The following is a 15825-nucleotide window of genomic DNA, read 5'->3' on the forward strand; positions in this document are numbered from 1 at the left end:
CTGCAGCTGAAAAAAATCTGCTTAGGTCATATAAAACAGGTGAAGAAATACTTAAAAAAAACAGCCCGTTAGGAGGGATGAACAGCTTCATGCAGTAGTGTAGATGAACGTTCACGCTGAATAGATAAATAGAGAAAGAATAATGCTGCATATCTGCACCATCTTGTCGTGTTTGCAGGTTTATTGTGTCTTTCCTTCAGAGTTGATTTTCCAGTTCTACCTAGCAACCGCTCCTCACTCCAGCGCTGCCGCCTTTATTTCCATTTGTTCGGTTTGGGAAAGGCTTAAAACACGAGTCCATTTTACTGACCGCATCTCAGAAATTGAGATGTCACCCAACCAAACGAAGATCATTTCAGTCGCCATTTTTTCAAAATATGGAGGCCAGACATGGTCAGCGACATGCAATCTGTCAAAAATGTTAACGGTGGAACCAGCAGGCTCTACCTACTTTTATTATGGGATCTGATTGGTCGTTTATCAAAAACATATAAAAGAAAAAGGTATCAGAGGAAGAATGGAATGACTTCTCTATAATAGTGGAATTTTGGCTTCTCTAAACCACTTCCTGTTTAGAACAGGAAACAAAGACTTTGATGCATTTTGATGACGGTCTTTATCAAGTCTTTGTATTTTCTTGCTTTGTCTAGTTTTTTTATTTATTTTTTTTTTTTTTTCAGTTTTCATTTCAGCTGTTCCTGAACTTTACAAAATAAAGCTCTTCGTCTCTCCTGCAGATAGAAGAGGAGCACGCGGCTTTGCTCGCCGCACTCACGGACAGTCTGGATGGCATGGTCGATGCTGAGGTGGGCGGGCTCTCCGTTTTCCCCGCTCTGGAGGAGGAGCCCAGTCAAGAGGAGGAAGATGAGGATAGTCTTCCTCTCAGCGCCGAGGACATCAGTCAGTCTCTGGGGGCGGAGACTGAGGACCCTTCTCTGGTAAGCCGAGGACGTTCTCACTTTCCTTGTTTTGATCACAAATTTTGAAGACTGGCTGAGATGTTTCTGAAAATAAATACCCTTCAGGGGGAGGAGTCAACTTCTCAGCACACCTGTAGACTTCTACAGAAAACTACAAACTACAGGAAACAGTTTCAATGTTTCAGGCTGAAGAATCGTCACTTGGAAAGTCTCTTTTGTTTGGACAAATATCTGAAAAACTGTTGACACCATGTGGGTGTGGCCATTACTCAGAGGTCAAAAGATCAAGCTGAGGAAATATGTTGCATTTCAGAATAAAAACCTGGTGAGGAAACACTTCCACCTCTTGACCTGGATCTGACCTCCACTTAAAGCATTTGCTTTCTTCTAAGGCTTTGATATTTCACCGCCCTCATGTTTCTTTTTAAGCCAATCAAAGGCTCCCATGAGCTCTGAAGCTCCTTCAAACACATTGAACCCGTCTCCCTCTCAGGCCGTTTTCTTCTCACCGCTCTAAACTGAAGAACTTCTGCTGGTCTGGATGACGATTTAGTCTTTGAACTCCAAGAAAACAGAAGACTTTTCTGTTCAGGTTTTTATAGGAGAGTGTTGGTGAATGCCGCTCCACTAGGGGGCGGTGTAGAAGAAGACTCGAGACAGTCCAACTGTCCAGAGAGCAGACAACTGCTCTGCTTTCTCAGCTTTAGGTTCCTTCTTTAGAAAAAAATTATGGTATTTTTAAATATAAAAATGTTGTTTCAGAGATGTTTTTAAAAAATATCTATTCATCCATCCATCCATGTTCACTGATCACAACCATACATGTATCCACCCATCAATCAATCAGACCAAGCTACTGTTCGTACATCCATTCTTCCATCCAACTTCTATTCATCCTTCCTTTTACCCATTTTTCTAGCTCTTATTTACCAGTTATACAACCATCAATCTATTTATCATCCGTTCATTCAACTAAAAGGATGATCCATCTATCATTTATCTGTTAGTGTATTGAATCTGACCATACATCCAACTACTATTCATTCATTCCTCTATCCATCCATCCATCCATCCATCCATGGAAAGAAGTTTCATTTACCATTCACCCATTTGTTGATCCATCCATTCATAAGAACATTCCTGTTTGGTTTTGTGTGAATGTATTACCATATTAATCAGGTGGCAACATTCTCATGTATTTGTCTTTCACCACAACCGTTTTCGTTGATTGAAATCAGAAAACCTCCAGATTAAAGGATTAGAAAGTAAATCCAGTCAAAGTCCTCTGGAGTAAAAAGGACTTCCTCTGTTGGCGTGTGCTTTCGTTCTTTCTCTCTTTCACACTCTGCTGCTGGATTCCTCTGATGGCCTTTCTGTTGTTCCCTGAACCAGACTTCCAGGAACAAACCGTGTTCCCTGTTATCAGCCCCCGGCTGCACCTGAGCCCCCCCAGCCCCATCTCATCACGCGGGAACAACCAATTGTTGTATCCTTGACAGAGGATATTGCGGCGGGTTTTCCATGCCGTTTGCTCGGCTGTCAGAAGAATGCCCGACACCGGGGCTTAATTGAAGCAGGAGGCAATTTGCTTCAAGCGAAAGCACAGAAGCAATTTTGCTGCAATAACTGACTTAAAAGGCCTGTAATGTGGCTTTATTGCTCTTGTCAGGTTACATTTAACCTCAGTTGCCTAATTTCACTTAAATTTCATTTAAGAAAACAGGTCTGCTTACAGTTTTTTTTCTGGTTCGGAGGAAAGTACAAAGAGACCAGTGTGTGGGGGTCGCGGGTCACGCTGGAGCTGAATACCTGCAGCGTAAATATTCACCAAGGAGCTCAGAGGCCCCAATTACACACTGAACTGCACTGAAAACAAGCGTGTCACTGAGGATTTGTGGAGTTTTTAAATGAAGCTTTGGTGGAGAGAAACCTGGAGCTCTAGGAACCTGTTGGAGTAAAGAGTTTTTTTAATACTTTGTTTATCCATGAAGGTCGATTGAGAACGTTTTCTCAATCATTGTTGTCGTTCTCTGCACCTTCAGATCTCATTGGATCCTTCCTGGAACTTAAATAGATGCTCAAAGATCTGCAGTTGAGATGGTCTTCAAGTGTGAACCCATGGTTCTTGATGTTTTGTTTTATAAGTGACAGTACAACGGCTTAAGAGATCCATGAACAAGTCAACACCCCTGTGGACCTCATGATAAGAAGTCTTCCAGTTTAGTTGAACAGGTGCTGATGTGATGAATTAGTGAGTTACTATGGCAACACATTCTTACTCCCAACTCGTCACGTATGGACGTTTGGTTTCGGACCCTTCTGGGTTAAAAATTGACGTTTTGGGTATCCACGACTTTTTTCACTTGACTTTTTTCCCAACCTCCAGGGCACAAACCAGAATCGGTCCAATACTGGGACGCGGAGCGAACCGGTACTCTAACCCTGACCCGGAACCTGTTCGTGTCTGGTGCTGGGTACATTTACATTTTCCTGACATGTATTGAGGTGGCGGGACGAGCCTCAAACTGTAAGACACACCCCTTACAATGCAGCCACTCTTCTCTATGACCCTCCACAGACCCAAAACCCCACAGTTTGTTTAGTTATGCTGTAACAGGCTGGTGGTTTACTCTTGTCAGCATTTTTATCAAAAACAACAAAATAAGATATCTTTTTTGGGGATTTTGGAATAGTGGCATATTACACTAATTTTGATAAGAACTCAACAGATAAGTGTTTTTTTTCTACAATCCATCATATTAAGGTTGGTCACTAGTGACCTTGATGCTGTACCCTTACCATGACAGCATTGAGAAGTAGTCCAAGTCTTCAGTCAGTCCTCTGGGTGGACTGTCATTCCCTCGTGAAGCGTTTGCCCATTTTTAGCTGCAGGCGTTTCAGAAGAAATGATTTACCTGGTTGGAAGCAGTAACGTGAGAAATGCAGCCCCGTCTCCATGGTGATAACTGCGCCGTTTCTGCTGCTGCAGAAATGTGTGACGAGTGTGTGGTTTTCGGTCCAGAAGGGCCGGTCAGCAGGACCTAGAGGTCACCCCCTCTCCACCCTCCACCCTGCAGATACTGTCGTCTCTACCGGGGTGTTGGGAAGCGCTGCTGCCCACATGACCGCCGCGGCCTGGTTTCTCCGGTATCAGTCAGCGCATGCAGAAACGAGGCCAGTTAATGAGTTATTTCTGCAACCGAGTCCGGCCTGGTTCAGCCCGGGTCAGACGAGGAGCAGCGGGTCTCTGAAGGAGCTGATGCTGCTTTCCTGCTCGACGTATTGAGCAGAATCAATATCTCAAACAGTCTCTGCTGATCAGTTTCTTTAGCATTTCTGGGATTTGATGCAGATTTTTTTCCATACTTTCTGTAGCCCCGCCCCTTAAGGTCTTCTTTAGTTGAGAAGTCTTCAGGTAATGAAGAAAGCTGTTTGTCACAGCTCGCTCTTACAGCCCCTGAAGGGAGATGTTAGCGTGTGATTGACATGTCTGCTAAACTGCTTTCAAAGCAACAGGTTCTGAATGCAGTTAATAAATTATTTCTTCACGTTTCTGATGTCAGTCCACCTCTGACGTCCAGACAGGAAGCAGAGTATTTCCATGAACCGCGTTTAAATGTGGTCATCCCGACTGTTTCCACTCTGAGAGTAAAAATAGCAGCCTGACATTCACGTCCACTCTCACAGAAAAGCCTGGACTAATAGCATTACGCTCTTTACTGCGCTGAAGCTGCCAGACGTCCGTGTGCTTTTATCAGTGGAGTAGTTTACCGTCACATGACCGCTCGCACTCATGAGGGCGGTGCTGCCCTCTACTGGCGGGAAGTTCTTCACGTGACCTCCTCAGTTTTTCAGTTGGAAAGGATTTACATCAGGACCATCAGGTATTTTTAGACTCAGATGTAATGTTTTTAGGGGTGAAACACACTTTTAAGTTTGAATTTAAAGCAGAAAAAACATTTAGGATCAAATGAAACTCAATAAAACATTAGAATTAAGCAAAAAAGCTGCTGATTTAGTTCAGGTTGACCCAGATCTTCACCGCTCTGGAGAAATGCAGGACAGCTAATGCTGGAGCTGTAAAAGCTGCTATACAGTAGGAAACTATTGAACATCTTCATGGAGCTGAGAATAGTCTGTCTTGCCTTTTTTGGTGCTTGTTTTCTCGTGATAACGAGATGATGATGATATCGAACCAAGTCCGGATCGACCCATCCTGCCCCTCTCATGCATCATCCTGTTACCATGACAACGGCCTGGTCCCCTCATCCGATCACTAATAAAACTAACAACAACCAGAGCGTCACTGAACTGCAGCCGTCTGCGCAGCTGCAGCCAGGCCAACCTCCACCACCAATCTCAATGACTGCTTTGGACGTCGATCATAAATCGATCAGTTCTTCAGGCGTTCGACATTTTCTTTGATGAGCTGTTTAGTTTAGCTGCAGATTGTAGAAAATGTTTTAAATTTATTTTTAGGAAATTTGTTACTTTGTGATAAAAACATGTACTATCTCGAAAAAACATTGTGATACATTATCATGATTTTATCGTGATGCATTATCACAATAAAACCTTGTTTTATCATGATAATGTGTTAGATGGAACAAAGTAGGCTGTTCTCGACTGTTGTATTGATCCAAATCACTGAGGAACCACAGAGCCAAGGGCATTCTCCCTTTAACTGAACCAAAACAATCCTCTGAAGGTGCTGTAAGCAGAGCCCGTTACCATGGAAACCTGCATTCCACGACCCTATCCCTAGATACAACGTTTTGGTGACTCTTCCTTGGCTCTCTTGGGAGTCCGTTTTGACATTTTCATCTGTTACATCAATGTGCTTCTGTGTTGATGTATTTTATGCCGTTCTACTGCGACACAGATCGAAGATGCTTAACTTTTGACATCATTCTTGTACCCTCCTCATGTGTCTTTTCTGGGCGATTGGCGTCACCAGATTTGCATGGCTGCTGCCCACCTTTAGGCAATGTCTTGTATGTGTCGCCTACTACCAGTTTCCCTTGGGATTAATAAAGTATTATTGTATTGTTCTTATCTTAACCCATAATTAAGGACATTAGATTCAGGTAAATGGACTGACTCCGCCCCTAAAACCAGCAGTACTCTGCAGACTCTCTTCTGTATTGTCTGTATTTCTTTTAGTCCAAAACATAAAGTCAGAAAATGATGTTTTAGTGTTTATTAGTTTGAATGAAAAAGACAAATTGTCCTTTGTTATCTTAACTGTCGTTGTTTGGATGAAGTTGGCGTCCCTGCAGGCTGGCGTGATTGCTCACATTGTGAGGAGAGGTCTCTCCGTGTAGACACAATGATGAGCTGTTGTTGCCACTATTTTCTTCCTGCTGTTTCTCTGTCAGAATTCAATTTCACGCGACATGATTAACCTGCATCTTTATGCTTCCACTTCCTTGTTTTTTTTCCCCGTTTGCCGCTCACTCCGTGTTTGTGTTCATGCGCGCCCCGCTGCAGAACAAGGCCTCCATTGATGATCCGAGGAGAGTTCTGGAAGGCGTCCAGAGTGGAGTAGAGCGCCGAACAAGAGCGGCGTTGGCTGTGTGAGGGGGCCCGCCTGCCAGAGAGCTTCAGTGTTTCTCACAGACACAAACCTTCAGTCGGCTCTTCATTCTCCTCAATGAGACTCTTAGAGGAGCATCATCACACGCTCCCAGCCGGCCGTTCCCACTGCGGCCCCATTAGCGATGGCGGCCCCCGTCCCTTCAGCTGGTTGACACAGATAACGTCCTGCTTCCCATCAAAGCTGATATAAGGAGCACCATTGTAAACAAATGACTTATTTTTTTATCGTTTGGAGGAATGAATTTGTCTAAGAAGGGAATCGGATCTCCCAAAAGCTCCAGACCTCCAACCTCACATCCTGGATGAGGCAGACCCTCCAAACCGGATCATCATTCCCGGCACATCTGGATCAGATGCTTCCTTTTCTTTTGCAGAAGCTGCAGAGCTTAGAGGAGGATTTTCTGACTAAGCTGATTCCTAACAGTCGATTGGCTCCCATCGACGCTCGGCACAGAAATGACCGTGTGAACACGCAGATTTATAAAGAAACTCCTGAAAGGATAGAAAATCGCAGGAAACGTTTGGTTTGCTTGGCTTTTCACCCAACGGGTTTGACATTTGGATTCAGGGCAAATATGGAGATAAGTAAGAAAAGTGAAGATGAAGAGGAGAAATGCAGAGTGTGCAAACCGGGAGAATACCTACAGGTTAGCAAACAGAGTTACATAAAGAAGGATTGAGATGAATCCTTCTGTTCTGCATCATTATTCAAGGGAATTCTTCAAAATTACAGACCAAACTCACCTTTTTAAGAGCAGAATCAAAAACTCTTATTATTTTTAGGAACTTGATCACAAACATCTTTTCCTTAGTCCGAGTCTAACTGTGATTTCTTTTTGGACAGTTGAAGAAGCTGCTGCTGACTCCTCCCAATGCCCCCACGGGAATCGACGTCCACAAAGATGGAGCTCACAGCCATCGCTACGGCAACAGAAGCCTGCGACTCCGCCCAGTCAGACCCCTGACGAAGGTCAGTCATCGTTTCTTCTACAGTTCAGTCTGAACCGAGTCTGTATTCACTGGTCAAAGCCTCAGCTCTTCTATGATCTATATATCTATACCTTATGTGTAGAAAGACCTCAGTCTGCAGATGTTTTACTTTGAAGTGTTTGGTTGTTTTATTCTGTCTCCAAAACTTCTGTTCAATTATGATGGATTTGGTAACCATGGACACAGGCTCCTCCCACTCTGACTGTTCAGCCGTGTCTCCTTTCTGTTGGTCAGCAGCAGAGAACAAACACAACTCGGTCCTTGTCATCAGTGGTGCTTACTCAGCGCGGCGTTCCTGTTCTAGTCTGTAAGAATCAGCCTCTAAAGCCATCTTCATCACAGGGCTCTAAGGGGGCGGAGTCTTACACTAAATAAAGAGATCTGCTTTACTAGTTTATTACAGTCCTAGCATGTGTGACTATGCAAATTTGATCTAACGGCTCAACATCCTGACATTAAGCTGGAAGCAGAGTCGGTAATTATGATAGTTTCTGAAATGTCAGCAGGCCTGAAACGTTGAGGATTTTTAAGAGGGAAATGTAAAATGAAATGTAAAATGAAATGTAAAATGAAGGCCTCTTTTCTTCTTTTGACAACTGGAGTTCTATATAGCACACGTGTCAACGTCAAGGCCCGGGGGCCGGATCCGGCCCTCCAGATCCTTTTATTTTGTTGTTATTAATGACCCGATGTTATCTTACACTCATTTCTAACTTGTATAATTTTGACAAAATATATTTTTATGGAGAGTAAAATATTGAAAATTATTTAAGGTTTAAGTTGATTTATTCCAGAATAATATTCCTGCCTTTTTGTTATTCAGAATTATGTTCAAATGTTATGGTTTTAAACTTTTATAAATTGTCATTCTGATAGCTTTTTGAATTATTTTGGCATTTACTGAGATTTTTTTTAGGCTGTTCTGGAGTTTAGCTAATACTTCAGCTACATGCTAACTGTTTTATAAGTAAGTAAACTTTATTTATATAGCATTTCACAGATAAAATCACTAAGTGCCTTACGGAGTAAAACAATGAGAGAAAATAAAACAGATTAAAACAAAACCTAAAACATGATACAGCACAATTAACTAAAAGCTCTTTCAAAAACGGTGTCTTCAAGTTTTTCTTAAAAGCCTCAACATCATCAGTCAGACGAAGCGATAAGAGGCATTCCACAATCCTTTGGCTATTTAGGCTAATTTAACGTTTTTTAGGCTGTTTTGGAGTTAGGCTAATCTTTACATGCTAGCTGTTTTGGCTAACCTACGTTTTTTGTTTTGTTTTTTAGGCTGATTTGGCATTTAGCTATTATAGCTGGTTATCAGCTTCAACGTTTTCAGTAATCAGCTTCAGCGTTTTTAGCTATCAATTTCAGCATCTTCAGCTATCAGCATGAGCATCTTTAGTGGCCAAATTCAGCTCAAAGTTACAGTTTTAAAGTTTTATAAATGTAGTTTTAGAGTCTTCGATAAATGTTTATCCTGTTCGGCCCGCGACCTCAGGTGTGTTTTGGATTTTGGCCCTCTTGTGTGATTGAATTTAACACTCCTGCTGTATAGAATGTGAAACAATGTATTTAAAAACAGAAACAAACTCGTTTATGGCGGAGCTCAGGTATCTGATAGAACCTGAAGATTGATCCAAACTCCTGCAGCCTCAGTCCATTGTTCTACTTTGTTTTCCTGATCAATGAAACGTCATTTCAGAGGAGAGTCTCTGCTGATGATGAATGTGGCGTGGGGGGGGATGAGGGGACGTTAACTGTGGCTACCGCTGTATGATTTAGCAGTAAATGGATAGCTAGCATAGTGCTCCATGTGGTCATTGATTACAGCAGCACTCATTGGTCTTGGTGTAGAGAACCTCCACCAGACTCTTGCTGCAGGACACAGGGAATCCTGCAGCAGGAAGTGGTTAGGATAATCCCAGCACGCCGCCGCCGCCACAGCCCCTCCTAACCTCACCGCCGCTAGAGGAGCGGCGTGGCTTTGCCGCGGCAGATGGTAGAGATGTTTAGAAAAAATCTGACGGAGTAACAGAGTAAGCAGCTCCAGTCTTCTCCTCCATGACGTAAATGAACCGGATTCAGTCTTTATTATCAACATTTACCCCAAAAATGTAGGATTTTATGAAGAATTCTAACTAGGACATTTAAAAAAATGCTGTTCAGTAATCAAATCTACTTAAAACAGGCAGATTATTTCATGATTTTAAACAAAACCATTTAAAATTTCTTTTTGCTTCCATGATGGCAGAAATGTGTCCCAACTGTTGCACAGATGTTGTTAGACATGTTTTTTTCAGAAAAAATTTGAACCTTTTTTATTTCACTTTTTAAGTTAGTAAATATTTTTCATGCAATAAACTTTCAACTAAACATTTTATAGAGTAAACAACAAATAAAATAAACATAGTGGGATTGGATCAATTCACTTCAATATTTAAATTCTATTCAACAAAATTCACATTAAATGGATTCAAAATGACATATTGGATGTTTAAGTAAAAGTATGTATATTTTTGGTTAAGAGTAATTATAACAGCATCGTTTATGTAAATGTGTCGTATTTTATCATTTTTAGAATCTTTTTAATTAAGTCACAACTAATCAAACGTCTGATGAATAAATATATTGATATATATTTCTTCTGTTTTATTTTTTATTTTTGTTTTGATCACTTAAAGTAAAAAAATTCCAAGAAAGAAATTTTTTTCTTTTATAGTGTTTTTCATTAATAAAAAATAGATAAAAAAATTATTAAATTTTTGTTGTTTTTTAATAAATAAATTAGTTGATTTTTTTGTTTTTTTTTCCTGATGAACAGACGATGCTAAATTCCAACAGACGATTATTTATTTTTATTTTTTGTTAGAGTTCTAAGTTCTGCTCTTGACAGACGGACTCACCGCTTGTTGTTGGACCCTCCTGGACTCCATCATGCTGTAGTTCACTTTGGGGTTCCTCAGGGTTTAGTGTTGGACACCTTTCGATTGATAGACTAATTATACTGATGACTAGTGAGAATTTATACGATTTTTCTTCTTCTCACTCCCTTTTTTGTTTAAACTTTCGTCTTATTGTCTCGCTCGTTTACATTTTCACGTCTCTGAAATAATTTGTTTTAAACTTGATCTAAATGTAGTCTGATTACTCTGGGTTTCTTTGTTCTCGTTAGCTTTAATTTGTTGTAAACTTCTGCTTCCTTCTTCTCAGCTGATTCCCAGAAGGTCCACAGTTCTGAGTCCAGATTAACAGATGATCTCTTTGTAGTAACAGGGAAAACAGTGTTTTTTTTTTATTCAAAAAGAAACGAAGAATTCTGATGTTTCCGTCTCTGCAGAGCGACCTCCCTCAGGACCGGAAGCCGCGGGCGGTGCGCCCGGCGGGACGCCTGTGCATCGAGCTGCACCGCCACCTGACCACTGCCCAGGACACGGAGGACAGCCAGGCGGCCGACACGGAGGAGGACGAGGAGGAGGACGAGGACAGCGAGTCTGAGGAGGAGGAAGAGGAGGAGTCTTCCAGCAGCGAGGTGGAGGCGACGGCGGCCGCCGCCCCGGCTGAGCCGGCGAAGCCTCAGTTCAGCTCGGAGAAGGAACTGCACTCGGTGGTGGAGCTGATCACCTACATGCACACATACTGCCTGCCGGTGCGCAAGCAGCAGGGCTGGGAGCGCAAGGACCTGGCCCGGCCCCGGGCCAAGCCGGAGGCAGCGCGGCCCGCCTCCACAAACTCTCACAGCAGAGCCGCCGCCTGTCCCGGGACGAGCGGTGGCAGCCCCCGCAGGCTTCCTTTTGCGAGGCAGAGGGAGGTGAAGGCCAGCTCCCTCCTGCGCGAGCTCCTGCAGCTGAACTGCTCCTTCGACGTGAGCCAGCCTTACAGACTGCACAGCCCGCCGTACGCCCACCACCACAGCCCCAGCCGGGGCGCCTCCCCCCCAAAGTCCCAGCTTTGCAAACTCTCCTCTTCTCCTGAGAGGAGGAACTCTGCACCACCACAGAGCCTGGAGGAGCCGGCAGAAACCAGCGGCTCCTTCTCCGTCCGGCGCTCTCGGCGCCTGGCGTCGTTCCCCAGCCGCTTCGCCAAGAGGCTGCGGCCGGGACGGCCGAGGGACGAGGAGTGGAAGGACAAGGAGGAGAAGGAGGAGCAGCAGCCGGGGGATAAACTCCTACCAACCCAGGCGGGAGCAGGAACCACCACGGAGCTGCAGCAGGAGCAGCGGCGCTTCGGTGACGGGGGCGCCGCTCCGGAGACGACCAGAGCCTGCTGCCACGGTCAGACGGGTCGCGCCTGACAGTTCAACTTGTTGCTCTAGTTAACATATATTCATGTTCCTCCTTAACCAGAGTGTCGTGTTTCCACAGAAAAGAGATCCTGTCTTTGTCTGCCGCTCAACTCCAAGTCCTCGGGGTGAGTTTGACTCGGATTCACTAAACCTTAAAACTGTCGTGTTTTAACCAAAAGGTTCAAGGAGTTGTTAAACTTACAATATTAATAGTAATTCACATTTTAGGGTCTGTTTTAAACAAAGAAACACCGTATTAAACTCTAGAAATCTGACTGAAATCAAAGGAGGGCCTGAAGGCCAGAACGGCCTTTTAGCCTGGAGATCTGGAACTTTATTTTACAAATACAGCATAAATAGTGAGTAATATCAGATCTATCCAGACGTACAGTTCTGATCCAGATTCCAGCTCAGACGAGGAAAACAAAGACGTTCATGGATCTGTTTGTCTACAAGTGGATGATCAGAATGGAGCAGAGAACACGGGAAAGTCTCGAGAAAGTAAAACATTTTTGGTTTTGCAAGAAAAATAATCGTATCAAGAAAGCAAAAATATCTTAGTTACAGAAAACGTTTCTAAGGGACTGACATCTCAAAACAAAAATGTTTGGTAACACTTTACATTAGGTGCTGCAAAAACACTCAATATAAAGTTGATTGTTAAAACATTTATTTTATTAATATTGTCATTGTAGACGAGGGTCACACGTTAGATGTTAATGAATCCTATAAAGTATGTTAATAAACTTTATTCAGCTAATAAATGTCTTACTGACACCCTATAAACACATTAATAACGTTTGTTAATATTTTAATTAAGCTCGTTAAGGAATCTTATTATAAAGTATTTCCATGTTTTTTTTTGCCTTTAAGGAAAATCTTGAAAGTTTTAAGAATTTATGACTTTTTTTTGCACAGCGGGAAGCTTGTGGCCCCGCCCAGCGTATTTTTGATGTCACAAATACGTCTTTTTCAAATCATATTTTTATCTGCTCCAAATTCTCGATCTGAATACTCAGAAATGCCGTTTTGAGCTTCATTTTCTTTATATCTGTCCTCCATCATCAGAAAACGTGTTAAAAACTCCAGAAAGACCATTTTGATCCGAACACGTCTTTAAATATTTTTGAAAAAAAAGAGTTTTATTTCATTTTTGAAGCACTAGTCTGAACTCCGTTTAGTTAACAGAACTGTTTCAGATGTACCGTATAAATCCAAACGAGAGCCATCCCTATTAACCCTTTAATGGAAGACCCGATTCTGTTGCTTCACACTCAGATTGATATCACTAATGTGGTTCAAAAAGATTCATTCAGGTTGATCACATAAAGCAGGACTGTCAAACTTAATCACACAGGAGGTCAAAACTCACTTTAGGTCGACGACTGAACAGGATAAACATTTCAAACTGACCTGGTGGGATCCCTGAAGCCTGACTTTGTTGCTCTCTACCTTTCAGGGAGTCCCACTACAGCAGCAAGTCCTTCGAGCAGACTCTGAGCGTGGACCTGTGTGGAACAGCAGGTATGATGTTCTATGATGCTCACGTCACTGAAGTCCAGACGTACACGCCAACAGAAGGAAAGTTTTTGGTCACAGATACTCACAACGTAAATATAAGACGAAACTTCGTTTGCTCCCCCACCTAGGCCTGACCCCTCCCACCACCCCGCCCCACAAACCCGTGGAGGACGAGCTCTTCAAGCCTACAGACGGAGGAAAGAGCGGCAGCAGCGGCGACGGCGGCGGCGACTCCGTCTACACGCCTTCGAACCCCCACACCTCCGGGGGGGCGCGGGGCTGGCCGAGCCGCCCCCACCACCAGCGGAAGCTGCCCGAGCAGACGGAGCTGTACGCTCAGCTGCGGCGCATGGGCCAGGCAGGCGGCGGGGACTCTCAGCGCAGCCTCTGCGACCACGACTACTGCGCGCTGAGCCTCGGCGAGAGCCACAGGCGGAACGCCGCCATCCTGGACGCCATGTTGCACACGCGAGAGGAAAGCGAGGGAGATCGCGACCACGCGGAAAAGGAGGCTGAAGATCAGGGGGTGGAGGAGAAAGGCAAGAACGGCGAGGAGGAGGGGAGGATGGAGACGACGGAGGTGGTGGAGGAGCAGACGATGACCACGTCGCCGCAGACGGACTGCCAGGCGGCGGACGCAACGCCACCGGCGTCTGAGGAGGAGGCAGAGTGTTCGTCAGCATCTCGCTCGCCGTCCCCCGTCCTCCACATGTGTCCCGACTCGCCCTCCAGCAAGACGGACTCCAGGTGAGGCGAGAGGGCGGAGCCTTAAACAGTCGGTCTGTGCGGCAGAGCGTGACGAGGAAGTATTCAGTACATGAGATGTGGAGCAAAAACATCCAGCAGAGACGGATTCTTGAGAGGAAACTGATTATTTTAAAAATATTTTCAATAAAATACGATCATGATTTTGTTTTATTGATTAATGTATGATGGACAACCTTTTTAAAACGTTCAGTTCCAAAATCGAAATAATAATACTTAAAAGCAATTATTTGTCTAAATTGATACATTTAGACAAATATGTGAAGTTACGACTCGATAAAACTGTCCGGTCATTTCCCAGTGTTTGTAGTTGCCATGGTAACGGCGTGCCGACAACTGAAACTTTCCGATTGTTTTAGCGAATGATTGAGTGACAGACCTGAAGTCAAAGAAGACGGATGAGCAGCTACTTCCTGTCTGATGAACGATCGCACTTTTCTGACGATTAGATGTGTTAGCGGAGCTGTGACTCGTATCAGAGGATGTTCTGTGTTTCAACTACGGCAGCATAAACGATTATTTAATCAGCTGTTTTTCCATCAATCGACCAATCTTCAATTATTTTTCGATAAATCCCTGTTGTGACAGTAAAATCTGCCCAACACAAGAAGCTCTCAGCCTGCATCTGTTGGCTCAGCTGTTGGACAGGACAAGTTAAAAAAAATAAAAAAATTCTATTAGTTGACCAATCACAGACAATTTTTTGATTGATCAAGAAGTCTTCAATTATTTTTGTTTAGTCGCTCAATCACAGACTATTTTTATTTAGCCAACCAAGCTTTGATTATTTTTTTTCGCTTTGTCGACTAATTTTTTTTAATTAGTCGAGTAATCTTGAATTATTTGTCAATTAGCTGACCAATCACTGATTCTTTTTTCCGATTAGTCGACTAATCACAGACCATTTTTTGATTGGTCGACAGATCTTTGATTATTTTTCAATTAGTTGTCTAATCAGTTTAGACGTAAACTGTATGTAAAACTCACATCTTAACCATCATTAGCTTTAAACTTTGAAGGTTTAATGCTAACTAAAAATAAAGACAATAGTTGTTTAAACGTTTATTGAATCATTCAGCTTATTAAAACAAGTCTGAAATCAAATGAGGAAAAAACAAAATAAAAGCCTGCAGTTATATTTGTAAAAGCTGCAAAAGCTGTAAATAAATAAACAAATATCCAAGATTATATTACTGATGAATGATTTCTAGCGTTTGGGAACATTTGTTCTTCATCTTCTCTTCCTCTCTTTCAGTGAGAACTCGGAGATGTGTCCCGAGGAAAAACTGCGGAGCAAAGCCGAGTCTGACGAGGTACAGAAACCACATCCTGCAGGATCTGTTTGCTGAGTGGCTCAGACTGCAGAAAACACGACTTCTATGTTTAGGCGGATTTTGCAAAGCGAAGCAAACAGAGTCTAATGCTTCTGAAAGCAGCTGCAGCTGCAGAACAATCAGAGACACATCTGTCCGCCTCCTTCTGACTGACCGTTTCCACGGTTTTCTCGTTACCAGGACAACTGCCAGGTGTTTTACATCCACAACCTGCCCAGCAGCGTGACCCAGAACATGCTGAGGAAACGCTTCCAGGTCTTCGGCAGCACAGAGGACTGCAAAGTCATCATCTGCAACGAGTAAGAGAGCGGCTGCTGCAGCCCTCATGACTGTCTGTGTCTCCAGGTGCATTAGCATGGATCGCAGTGCTGACCTTGACCACTGTGATCGGTCTCTAGGCCTTCATACC

General features: G+C 43.4%; 1 protein-coding gene across 7 annotated transcripts in view; it reads left to right on the forward strand.

Annotated features, from left to right (window-relative positions):
• Positions 1 to 15825, forward strand: part of ppargc1b (peroxisome proliferator-activated receptor gamma, coactivator 1 beta) — a 144961-nt gene that overhangs the window by 123755 nt on the left and 5381 nt on the right. For all 7 annotated transcript variants that reach the window (XM_024260358.2, XM_024260359.2, XM_036213803.1 and 4 more), the window contains 8 exons: positions 738 to 938; positions 7363 to 7488; positions 10852 to 11785; positions 11876 to 11921; positions 13256 to 13320; positions 13446 to 14064; positions 15338 to 15395; positions 15597 to 15715. In XM_024260358.2, coding sequence (XP_024116126.1) covers positions 738 to 938; positions 7363 to 7488; positions 10852 to 11785; positions 11876 to 11921; positions 13256 to 13320; positions 13446 to 14064; positions 15338 to 15395; positions 15597 to 15715 — 2168 coding nt within the window. The remainder of the gene's footprint in view (positions 1 to 737; positions 939 to 7362; positions 7489 to 10851; positions 11786 to 11875; positions 11922 to 13255; positions 13321 to 13445; positions 14065 to 15337; positions 15396 to 15596; positions 15716 to 15825) is intronic.

Source organism: Oryzias melastigma, linkage group LG10 (assembly GCF_002922805.2).
Source record: "Oryzias melastigma strain HK-1 linkage group LG10, ASM292280v2, whole genome shotgun sequence".
Classification (NCBI taxonomy): domain Eukaryota; kingdom Metazoa; phylum Chordata; class Actinopteri; order Beloniformes; family Adrianichthyidae; genus Oryzias; species Oryzias melastigma.